General features: G+C 43.7%; 1 protein-coding gene across 1 annotated transcript; it reads right to left on the reverse strand.

Moving 5' to 3' along the window:
* Positions 1-1,747: 1,747 nt before the first annotated feature.
* On the reverse strand, positions 1,748-7,069 carry LOC119341345 (DNA-directed RNA polymerase III subunit RPC8-like). Its single transcript, XM_037613225.1, has 8 exons — positions 6,728-7,069; positions 5,341-5,499; positions 5,131-5,226; positions 4,196-4,283; positions 2,649-2,712; positions 2,442-2,511; positions 2,276-2,365; positions 1,748-2,142 (listed from the first exon to the last, which is right to left on the reverse strand). Exons 2-8 carry the CDS (start codon positions 5,449-5,451, stop codon positions 2,017-2,019), a joined length of 645 nt encoding a protein of 214 aa, XP_037469122.1. The 5' UTR covers positions 5,452-5,499; positions 6,728-7,069; the 3' UTR covers positions 1,748-2,016.
* Positions 7,070-12,604: the final 5,535 nt, after the last annotated feature.

A 12,604-nucleotide genomic window follows, 5' to 3' on the forward strand; every position in this document is an offset into this window, starting at 1 on the left:
TGAAGACATAAAACGGCCCCTCCACGGGCAAACCCTATTCGCCACCTTGGAGGAGAGGGGCTCCCAGTCAGCGATTGTACACTTCTTTGCCGCTATTGGGAGCCCGAGGTAAGTGAACGGGAACTGGCCTAGTTTGCAGTTAAGCAGGTTGGCGACCCGTTGACTTTCTGTCGCGTCCATCCCTATGGACACCACCTCACTTTTGTGGAAGTTAATTTTTAGTCCCGACATGAGTTCGAAGCACAACAGTATAGCTTTGACCGAAGCGATACTATGTGTGTCGGGCTCGAAAAGAAGAAGAGTGTCATCCGCGTATTGCAAGTGGGACACTCCTCCCGGGATTAGGTTGTCCACGACACCCCTAATGTGGCCGGCTAGACGAGCCCTGTCTAGCATGGCGCCTAAAGCGTCCGCCACGAAGTTAAAAAGCAACGGCGACGCTGGGTCCCCTTGACGCAGCCCGCGCTTGTTGCGGAAGAAGTTCCCTACTTCTCCGTTCACCGCGATCGCCGTTTGGCCTCCCGAGACCAACTGCATCATGCGGTGAACCCAAACCGACGAGAAACCTCGGTCCAGGAGTACCTGTCGGAGGAACTCCCAGTTCACGCGGTCGTACGCCTTCTCAAAATCGAGTTTGAGGAGAATCGCTGGCTGTCGAGCGCGCTTAAGGGAGTGGATAATTTCTTGAAGAACCAGTGGCCCCTCCAAGATGTTACGGCCCCGAATGAACGCGGACTGGGTTCTACTAATAATGCGGTGGACTATCGGTGACATGCGAGTAGAACAAGCCTTAGCACAAATTTTAAACGGGACGTTAATTAAGGCAATAGGACGAAAAAGTCTAATGTGATCCGCACCCGGGACCTTGGGGATCAAAGAGAGAACCCTAAAGTTCAGGCGGGAAATGTCTACCGTACCGCGCATAAAACCGTTGCACACGTCAAAAATGGGGTTTTTGAGCACTTGCCAAAACCGCTTGAACATCGCCACCGGCCACCCATCCGGCCCCGGAGCAGTGTCAGATTTCATACCCAGCGTCGCCTTGTCAATCTCCTCAGGGAGGAAGGCTAAGCTCAGGTTCTCGTTTTCCTCGTCCGTGACCCGCAACGCAGGGTCCCACACATCCTCCCTCAGGCGAGCCCTGGATTCCTCCCTGGAACCCATGAGTTGGATGTAGAACTCGTAGATGTGCCGGACGATATCCTGTTGCCGCAGTATGAGCCCCTGCTCCGATTGAAGACGAAGGATAGCGCACTTACGGCGTCGGCCATTTGCGTATGCGTGGAAGTATTTTGTGTTCGCGTCGCCCTTGAGCGTCCACTTTATTCCACCACGCCTACGCCAGTACTCTTCCTCGGCCCTGAGGAGGGATTCGACTTGGGCCTCAAGCGCGTAGCGCTGGGCCCAGTCCTGCGCGGAAAAGATGTGCAGATCTGCCGCTGCGTCTAGCTAGGCTAGCTCCTCGGTCAGGCGCACCCTTAACAACTTATCCGCACAACCCTGATAGCTCCCCACCCTTTGAGAGCCGTTCGCATACCCGCCCCTACGGCAATCTAGAACTCCATGGGGCCGCGTACGCGCCCGATGCAAGCAACGCAATTCGCCCACTTCGAAAGGAAGGTTTGCTCGAAGTCCGGAGACTCCAGCCATGCTGTTTCGAAGAAGAAACGCGGGCTGCGTTTAAGCCTTTCCTCCCCCGAGGAAAGGATGAGGGGGACTCCAGCCATGCTGAAAATGGAGGTTGTAAAAATAGTTCTTGGTGGTCATTATTATCAACTGGGAAATAGCCATCAATTGTTGCAAGTTCAACTAGGATGAGATGTCTCACAGTGCCCTATGTTTTCCACTTCAAATCTGGCCATTCTTCTTCTTTGCTTGCTTGCTTGCCAGTGTTACCACAAACTGTGCAGCAGCAGATCATCAATTCCTAACAGCCATTACAAGTTTCTAGCATGCCACCTAGCTTATGGTCTAAACTTCTAGTTACACAGATAGTTACCAGAAACAACTTTGCTGCTATTGCTCTTGCTCTTCCTCGCCCTCACCATCTCCCTCACCCTCTTCTTCACCCTCTTCCTCTTCCTCGCCCTCTTCTGCCGCCCACCAAGCAAGAAGGCCAAGACCATCTCCTTTAATACTTCCCTGTAAAAGGGTTTATTTACCCCAATTAATCAGCTGTGCAGCCATCGGCAGATGCATTCAAGTTTGCTGTGCTGCCAGTGCAGTGCATGCTGTATCTCTATATGACAATACACACACAAGGAAGAAGGCATACATTGATCTGCATTGGAGCAAATGGCTTGTCATCCTCCTTTTGCTCAACTGGTATAGGTGGGTATTTTATGCTAGACGCCAAGAATCGTATCTGCATAGAGATTGCAATGATCGTAAGCCTTTTTGTGGTTAGTGACTATATGAAATAGTAATTGCTTGGGATTAACCTCATCATCAATGTCAAGATGAAGTTCATCACCATCTTCAGTCTTCAATGCCCACCTACCATCTTCCCCCCTGGATACATATGAACAAAGAAATGAGACACAATATAACCTGGAGATAAAATGGTAAATAAACCACATCTCAATTTGCAAAATAATGCTAGAGGCCTGTGTACGGCAAAAGAAAATCCAAACAGATCAATGTGTTACCTCACTGTGCCAAACTGCATCAAATGTCCCGGGATGCATATATCGGTGAAAAAATCAAGTGAAACTGAACAAGGAAAACAGTATACCAGTTAAAACCCATCATTTTCAGGTACAGCTTCTCAAATGTCACAGAATTACATAGTAATAACATTTTTATAGTTCCCAGAACAGGATGGGAGCATGGATCATTCAAACCTTGTGGGCATACAAAGTACCAATACTCCAACATAGTTGAAAAGAGGAAGAAACATGTCAGCAGGAGTCAATTAAATATACATGCTTACAAGAAAATGAAATCCGGGAGTCTACAATGAAATACTAATCTTAGTTTATCTTTCTAAGAAAATTGCGAAAAATTCCCCTACAGAATGTTGTATACTTTGAGCGTTTTCTAAGAATTTTCCAATTTTACTGATTTAAAGAAATTCGAAATTCTGTAGATAAAGTAGAAGAACTAGTGGGGCCAAGTGTCATAGAGAGAGGAGAGAAAAGATAAGGTTGTCAGGCAACCATGGAGATCTGGTAAAGGGGGATCAATCCAATCCCCACTCCAGGCTCGGTGCGAGCCATGCGGTGGCCGCTGTGCAGCGGTGGCATGCTCCATCTAAGTCAGCCACCTTCTCTCCTTGAGGAACACAGAATTGGAGAGGGCTCCTCATCAAGTTCCTTCCGGTTCAACTCAGTGTGCAGCAACAAGTTGGTGTCCGATCTGATGCTCGCATGCTTGGCCTGTACGCGAGTGTTGGCTTTGAGCAGCGACCTCCCACTCCTCAATTCCTCAATTCAGTGTGCCCTGGTTCGTGGAGCAGCATTGTATCTCCAAGGGCTCACCAACAACTCTGCAGTACAACGGCGTAAAGATTTTCTGGGACAGTGTCAACCTGACGTGCCTTGCCTCATCGACACAACAGCTTCGAGTGCTGTTGACGGAAGTGATTGTTCTTGTTTATTCCACTTGCTATCTCAATGAGTTAACTAGTTTGTTGAGTTTGACCTGCAACTAGAATTTATTTGAGAGCAAGTGGATAACTGCAACTGCTATTACTATATAGAACAAAACTCCAGAACCTGGTGTGTGCCTCTGTTCTTCTTCCTTAATACTATCTGCACTTGACTTGCTTAGTAGTGTTCATCTTATCACTGCTATTTATCCTTTGTAAGTTAACAACAATCTACTTGTTGGTAGAAATTTTAAAGGCATTAGAACTGAATTTATCTCTGATTAGTGAAATCTGCAAGATGACAGTGAGCACAGGTTTGGTTGATCAAGTAATTCATGTATATAATTTTGGTAGTTGCTCTGAATTTTTTAGCAGTAGCACCCGTATTTAATTTTGTGAACATATTACCATTGCTTTTGAACACACATATATATATATATGCTTCTGTTACACTCATACTATGTTGGAACTAGGATTTAATATTCTGAATAATTTGCTGAAACTGCACATATTTCAACAAAAAATAGGCATGAATTCAGAAAGGGGTTACAGCAGGTTGTAAACCAATTAGCAATCAAAAGGCCAATGAGAAAATAACTAAGTCACCTTGTAAACCCTTCTCATCATATCCGCTGATCTTCCCAACAAGAACCTCCCCAATAAAGGGCCTGAACATCAATAACCTAAAGGAAACCTGTCCAGGATGGGGAAAATGAATGGAACATAAACATGAACTGCAAACTGTGTGAAGCCTCGAATTACGAGGTCACAAAATTTGTAGTAACAGCAATGCCAGAAGAGAGTGCATCCATGGTGTAAGTTTGGCATGCTATCTATAATGAGTCATTCACAACGAGTAGCACACTACCTAGGAAAAGACAAGACTACGCGCTTGAGGCAGAGAAATAATCAGCATTAACTTACAGCAAGGCAAACTGGAATAGTCGGTTAAATAAGTACAGGTTGGGGGAACTACTCCCATATTCAAAACTGTAGGGTTTTCTTTTTGAACAAGAGCTGTAGTTTTTTTTAAACTGCTATTAAACAGTTTAATGTAGAGGGCAGGCCTGGCGCAGTGGTGAAGTCCTCCCCACTTGTGCCAAGAGGTCCTGGGTTCGAACCAGCCTCTCTGCATTGCACTTTGCAGGGGTAAGACTAGGTTCCTATAATCCCTCCCCAGACCCCACCTTGTGTGGGAGCTTCTGTGAACTGGGTCTGTCCTTCTTTTATTAAACAGTTTAATGTCAAGAGACAAACTATCTTAGTGATAAACATATCGTATTAATCCCAAAAGTTCCATTTCTATGTAAGCACAACAATCAAATGCTAAGCACTACTAAAAAGGCTCCGGGGTAACTACATGAACACCAGTGATAAACTGCACAGGAAAGAACTTAAAACATACTGGAGTTTTAGGTATTCAGCTCAATTGCACAAACAACAATGACCTTGTACTAAGTTTACAGAGCATACACTAAACAACATACAACATCTCACATCCCTTAACAGATAATGGATGGCAAAATGATAGCACAAATTACTTTATACGTCGAGCAGCCCTCTCCTGGAAAGATGAATCCACCTTCAACGGCAAGGATGTCATAGACAGACACGCAGAGCCCGAGATTTACAACCACCTGCAGTACAAGTCCAAACACAGATTGCGAAATACAATTAAGTGGAACAGAATTCCAGTACTGTAAACAAAATCTTGGCATGCACTGGTGATAATGTGACCAAGTTCACACTACCTTATCCAGGAAGAGCCTCTCGAGTTCGGCCTTGATGGCGTCGACGAGAGGGCGATTCAGCAAGTGCGGAGGCATCGGCAGGTTGTGCTCGATCTGGCTCAGAACAAACATCCTTCACGTACAGTACCGGAGCCAGGAAAATATTAAAGCCTGGACAAGCTGCGAGAATAAATCTCTAACCATGAGCTACCAAACAAACCACCAATGCATAATTTAAAATTGAGAGCCGCAACCGTTGCATATTTGAAACAGATATAAGCTACAACATTAAGAGTCGCATATCCACAATACTTTCAAAGTAAAACAGGGAAACACCAAGTAAATGTTCACAAAAGATAAACCGAATTGAGTGAACCGATGAGTACATCAAATAATTGCCTACTTTGACTGAAATTTCAGCACCAGAACTGATATAAACAAACTAATGGGATAAATGATGATTGTTCCAAAAGTAGACATATTTCCCTAAGTTGGTATGCGTTCTTTTCTTAAAATGTTTGTCCACTTCTTTAATGATTGAAGTTCTTTTCAATGAAATTCAATCACTTAAACTCTTAGTTTATTTATAATTAATCTGGTTAGAAGGAAACAATTTGAGGAAGGTGCAGGTGGTACCTCATACTCAAATACCCTACACCCTATACACAACTATACCTAGTCCTCTACCATACACACTCTCTAGTCTCTACTCTTTACCGACTCTGCTAGGAGACAATCCTGGATGGGCCGAAGTTTATAAACCAGTCATTTTCCTAGTTGGTTACCTGTATGGACTGAAAGTTTCCGGTGCAGTTCATCTTACCAGAGTCGTTGCCGCTTCCACTCGCTCCGACACGCGTCCCCCACGTGTCGCGTCGTAGGAACGGCAACTTCCCAGCCAATGCACGCCTGACCTCCACCTCCCTCCTCTACTCTACTGTCGCCGCCGAAACTCCTCCCCCTCACCTGCTTATGGCAGTGGCTGAAGTCCAACAAAAGAATGGGGACACGCCACTTGGAGGCAGCGAGAAAGTAAGAGCATCTCCAGCAGGAGGCCCTAAAGGCCTAGTAGGGCAGGGCTACCCCAACTTTTTGAACCCAAAAAAAGCCCCTAACTCCAGCAATTGCCCATATTTCTCAGCCCCTACTTTTTTATCTCTATATATTCAGAAATCCCATCGTATATGCAGAAAAATTGCATCGCGTATGCACATCATCAATTTGAACATACATGCCCCAAATTCCATAATGTATGCATAAAAATTCCATCACATATTCACCAACAGATGTATAATCAAATTCACATGCGCAAAAATTCAACCATATATGCATATACAGTATACACAGGAAAATTGCATCATATAGTCAATCCACCATGAACTTGAAAAAGAAACGGGAGAAACCTTACCTCGGGAGGGTTCTGCAACTGACTGCGGAGGCGACAGGGGAGAGATGGCGGACGGGGGAGGCGTGGCGGGGAGAGATGGGGTTCGGGAGGCGGGCTGCGAACCGCGGAGGAGTGACGGCTGGTGGGGGTGGTGCGGCGGCGGGCGGCTGTGCGAGGCGGTAGGGATAGGCGCGCCGACAGAGGGAGAGATGGGGACCGGCAGGAGGGAGGATGGCGTCGGCGAGCTCCGGCGGCGGAGGTGGACGGTGGCGCGGTCGCCGCCGCCTGGGGAAAGAGTGCGGGGTGGAAGCGCGGGAGCTCGGGTGAGCGAGCGCGGGCGCTGAAAGAAGAAACGGCTGTAATATTGGCTTCGCAGCGAGGGGGGTTGATCCTTTAAATTAAAAGTTTAATACCATTTGACCCTACCTTTAAAAAATTCATGATCGGACCTTTTTACTACTCCCTCTGTTCCTAAATATAAGTCTTTGTAGAGATTCCACTATGAACCACATACGGAGCAAAATGAGTGAATCTATACTCTAGAATGCATCCAGATACATCCGGATGTGATCCACAGTGAAATCTCTTCAAAGACTTATATTTAGGAATGGAGGGAGTACCATACAAGAGAACGATAAGGTAAGAGCATCTACAGCCGCTAGAGCCCCAAGAACACCACCAAACAAAAAAACAGGTGTCTTGGGGGATCCAATGCTTCATCCGGCCAAAATATGGAAAGTAAAAGTTATGGTGAAAAAAGGAATAAATTTTCTTTTTAGAATCGTCTATGATGTATCTAGCATGGAAAGTGTTGGGATGCTCCAGGTCATTTTCATTGGTAGGAAAAGTATGCCTCTCAAAAATAATTTTACCTCTCGATTTAAGCTTTGAGCTCTGGCACCTCTACAAATCACTACTTCCCTCCACGAAGGTCCTTTCTTTTACTTATGCAATTTTATTTTGAATTTGAGTCTCCATCTTCTCTTATAAAGCATCAACTAGGGGGCACTATGATCGTACTGGAGCATTGAGTGTAGCTAATATTTGAGTGTGTTTCATGAATGAATCAATGGTTGAGCATGATGGGTTAGGGATAACTTGATTTAGTGTTGATATTTTAAAAGACATGATTGCTTGTTTGTATGCTTAAGTTTAAAGTCTTCATGTTAAAACTAGACTATTGCTTTGAATCATATAAAAGTCCATATGTCCATGCTATAAAGAAAAGATTGTGATGAACATGTTAGGCATCATTCCATATCAAAAATTCTGTTTTTATCATTTATTTACTCGAGGATGAGCAGGAATTAAGCTTGGGGATGTTGATACGTCTCCAACGTATCTATAACTTTTTATTGTTCCATGCTATTATATTATCATTCTTGGATGTTGTACAATCATTTTATAGTCATTTTATATCATTTTTTGTTACTAACCTATTGACATAGTGCCAAGTGCCAGTTGTTGTTTTCTGCATATTTTTTACATCGCAGGAAATCAATATCAGACGGAGTCCAAATACCACGTAACTCTACGATGATTTTTTATAGACCAAAAGGAAGAAGTTGGGCCCTGGTTGCACCTGGGGGGAGTCCCAAGGAGGGGACAACCCACCAGGGCGTGCCAGGAGGCCCAGGCACGCCCTGGTGGGTTGTGCCCACCTCGGGTGCCCCCCGGACCGCCTCTTTGCTCTATAAGTACCCCAATATTCCAGAACCCCTAGGGGAGTCTACGAAATATTCATCCAGCCGCCGCAGAGTTCAGAACCACCAGATCCAATCTAGACACCATCACGGAGGGGTTCACAACTTTCATTGGTGGCTCTCCTATGATGCGTGAGCAGTTCTTTGTAGACCTTCGGGTCCGTAGTTAGTAGCTAGATGGCTCCCTCTCTCTCTCTCTTGATTATCAATGTAATGGTCTCTTGGAGATCCATATGATGTAAGTCTTTTGGTGGTGTGTTTGTTGGGATCCGATGAACTTTGAATTTATGATCAGATCTATGTTTTTACCCATTAAAGTTATTTGAGTCTTCTTTGATTTCTTATATGCATGATTGCTTATAGACTCATATTTCTTCTCCGATATTTGAGTTTTGTTTGGCTAACTTGATCTATTTATCTTGCAATGGGAAGAGGTGCTCTGTAGTGGGTTTAATCTTACGGTGCTTGATCCCAGTGACAGAAAGGGAACCGACGCATATGTATCGTTGCTACTAAGGATAACAAGATGAGATCTATATTTGCCGCAATAGATAAACGAATCTCGTCTACATCATGTTATCGTTCTTATTGCATTACTCCATTTACTCATGAACTTAATACACTAGATGCATGTTGGATAGCGGTCGATGTGTGAAGTAATAGTAGTAGATGCAGGCAGGAGTCGGTCTACTAATCTTGGACGTGATGTCTATATAATGATCATTTCTTGGATATCGTCATGATTATTTGAAGTTCTATGAATTTCCCAACAGTAATTGTTTTCCCACCATTTGCTATTTTTCTTGAGAGAAGCCACTAGTGAAACCTACGGTCCCGGGTCCCTTTTCATCATATTTGCCTTTGCGGTCTATTTTCTCTTGCATTTATTTTCAGATCTATTAAACCAAAAATACAAAAATACCTTGCTGCAATTTATTTGTTCCACGATCTATTTATCATATCTACAAATTTACCTCATGTCCTTTGCCTATCTTGAGGCGCCGTACCCCGAAAGGGATTGACAACCCCTTTAACACATCGGGTTGCGAGGTGTTGTTCTTTGTGTGCAGGGGCTATTTACGTTGTGTTGCTTGGTTCTCCTACTGGTTCGATAACCTTGGATTCATATCTGAGGGAAATACCTATCGCTGTTGTGATGCATCATCCCTTCCTCTTTGGGGAAATACCGATGTAGCTTCAAGCGACATCACACAACTAAACGGTGTGTATAATAATAATAGTTCACATGCATTGGACTAAGCTGGAATCTGCAAACATTTAATTTAAAAGAGAAGACAAGGTAATATGGGCTCTTTGTTAGATCAACAATAATGCATATGAGAGCCACTCGTCATTTTCATCGTGGTCTTCTCCTCTCGATCCCCAAAGAAAAGAAAAGAAATTCAAAAAAAACTATTTACACGGGAAAGCTCCCAGCAAGCAAAAGAATAACGAGAAATCTTTTTGAGTTTTTCTATTAATTACTACTACTACAAGCATGGAAAGTAAAGTAGCTAAAAGCTACAACTATTTTTTTGGTTTTTATCAAAGTTTTTCAAACACACAAGAAGAAAGCAAGAAAAGAAAATAAACTAGCATGGATAGTACAATGAAAAAGTATGAACACCGACAACTAGAATGAGTGTTGAACATGAATGTAATGTCGGTGAGAAATACGTACTCCCCCAAGCTTAGGCTTTTGGCCTAAGTTGGTCTACGCCCATGGATCAAAGCGGTCCTCCTCGGGGTGCCACTGGTTAGCGAGCTCTTCCGAATCCCATTGATAAATAGACTCCCGATATGGATCAAGAGGCGGCTCTGGCTTAGGCTCTGGGACTCATGTCAGCTCCCAGTATGCATAGATGTCCTCGGGCATGATGAGGTATGTGCCTAAATGTATGTTAAACAAAGAGGGTGCATGCAAGGTAATAGTCTCACAAGAAATTTTACCAAATACCAAGTTATACTTAAGTCTCTTCTTCTTATCTTTAACAATAAAATCATGTGCTACCATACTCTTATAGTCTAAGAAAATAGTGGGCAGCACCTTTTCCTCTTTCTCATATGCCTAATAGGTATCTCAAAGTGTTTAGCAAGGCGTGAAGCAAATATACCTCCAAAAATGGGGCCCTTTGAACGGTTCAGACTTAACCGTTTAGCAACCATAGCGCCTAATCTGAAGGTTGTATCATGAAGTAAAGCATGGCGCAAAATAGCAAGGTCAGGAGCGCTAAGGCCCCCACTATTCCCGTGACCAATTAAACATCTACTAGCAAATATTGCATAGTAACGTAGAACAGGAAAATGTACACTACTAATCCTTGCATCTGAAACTTTTCTCGTTTCCCCTACAACAATTTTATCAATAAATTCATCCATATCACTAGGATGTGGTTCCTCGACGCTGCCCTCAAAGGGAAACTTGCAAACCACTGATAACCCACAAGTATAGGGGATCGCAACAGTTTTCGAGGGTAGAGTATTTAACCCAAATTTATAGATTCGGCACAAGGGGAGCCAAAGAACATTTGAAGGTATTAGCAGCTGAGTTGTCTATTCAACCACACCTGGAGATTAATTATCTACAGCAAAGTGATTAGTAGCACAGTAGTATGATAGTTTTGATGATAGTAGCAATAGTAACAGTAACAGTAACAGTGATAGCAGTGATATTGTAGCAGTAACAATAACAGTAGCAACAATAGTAACCTATCAAGAGCAATATATGATAAACTCGTAGGCATTGGATCGGTGACTCATTGGATGATATCCATCATGAGACAATTATAACCTAGGGCGATACGGCACTAGCTCCAGTTCATAAATATAATGTAGTCATGTATTCCATAAATAGTCATACATGCTTATGGAAAGAACTTGCATGACATCTTTTGTCCTACCCTCCCGTGGCAGCGGGGTCCTATTGGAAACTAAGGGATAATAAGGCCTCCTTTTAATAGAGAACAGGAACAAAGCATTAACACACGATGGATACATGAACTCCTCAAACTACGGTCATCACCAGGAGTGGTCCCAACTATTGTCACTCCGGGGTTGCCGGATCATAACACGTAGTAGGTGACTATAACTTGCAAGATCGGATCTAGAACATGGATATAATGGTGATAACATAAACAGTTCAGATATGAAATCATGGCACCCGGGCCCAAAGTGACAAGCATTAAGCATGGCAAAGTCATAGCAACATCAATCTCAAAACATAGTGGACACTAGGGATCAAGCCCTAACAAAACTAACTCAATTACATGATGAATCTCATCCAACTCCTCACCGATCAGCGAGCCTACGAAGGAATTACTCACTCCCTATGGGGAGCATCATGGAATTGGCGATGGAGATGTGTTGGTGATGGCGAAGATTGAAGAACCCCCTCTCCGGAGCCCCAAACGGACTCCAGATCCGGCCTCCCGAGGAAGAACAGGGCTTGGCGGCGGCTCGGTCTCGTGAAATGCGATAATTTTTCCTCCCTTGTTTTTTCTGGAAATATGGGATTTTATAGTGTCGGTTTGAGGGTCAGAGGGGCCACCAGGTGGGCAGCACCCACTAGGGCGCGCTTGGGGGGTTTCCGCGCCCTGGTGGGTTGTGCCCACCCAAGTGCCCCCCTCAGGTACCTCCTGGCTCCAGAAATTCCCTCATTTGGTATAAAAAATCCTCGCAAAGTTTTGTTCCATTCCAAGAACTTTTATTTCTGCACAAGAATAACACCATGGTAGTTCTGCTGAAAACAGCGTCAGTCTGAGGTTAGTTTCATTCAAATCATGCAAATTAGAGTCCAAAATAAGAGGAAAAGCGTTAGGAAAAGTAGATACGTTGGAGACGTATCAACTCCCTCAAGCTTAAACATTTGCTTGTCCTCAAGCAATTCAGTTGATAAACTGAAAGTGAAAAAGAAAAACTTTTACGAACTCTTTTGCTCTTGTTTCATAAATAAGCTTAAATAGCACCCAGGTTTTCAGCAAGGATTATAACTGACCATGTCAACAATAACTCTTAAAGATTATATTAACTCATATCAATGACATAAACAATTAGAGAGCAATAATAAGATATCTCAAATAACAAACATTGTCAAAACAACCATGATACAATATGACAATAGTGGTATCTCGCTAGCCCTTTCTGAGACCACAAAACATAAATGTAGAGCACCCCAAAAGTTCAAGCAACGACTAAA

The sequence above is a fragment of the Triticum dicoccoides genome, chromosome 7B, assembly GCF_002162155.2.
Source record: "Triticum dicoccoides isolate Atlit2015 ecotype Zavitan chromosome 7B, WEW_v2.0, whole genome shotgun sequence".
Taxonomy (NCBI): domain Eukaryota; kingdom Viridiplantae; phylum Streptophyta; class Magnoliopsida; order Poales; family Poaceae; genus Triticum; species Triticum dicoccoides.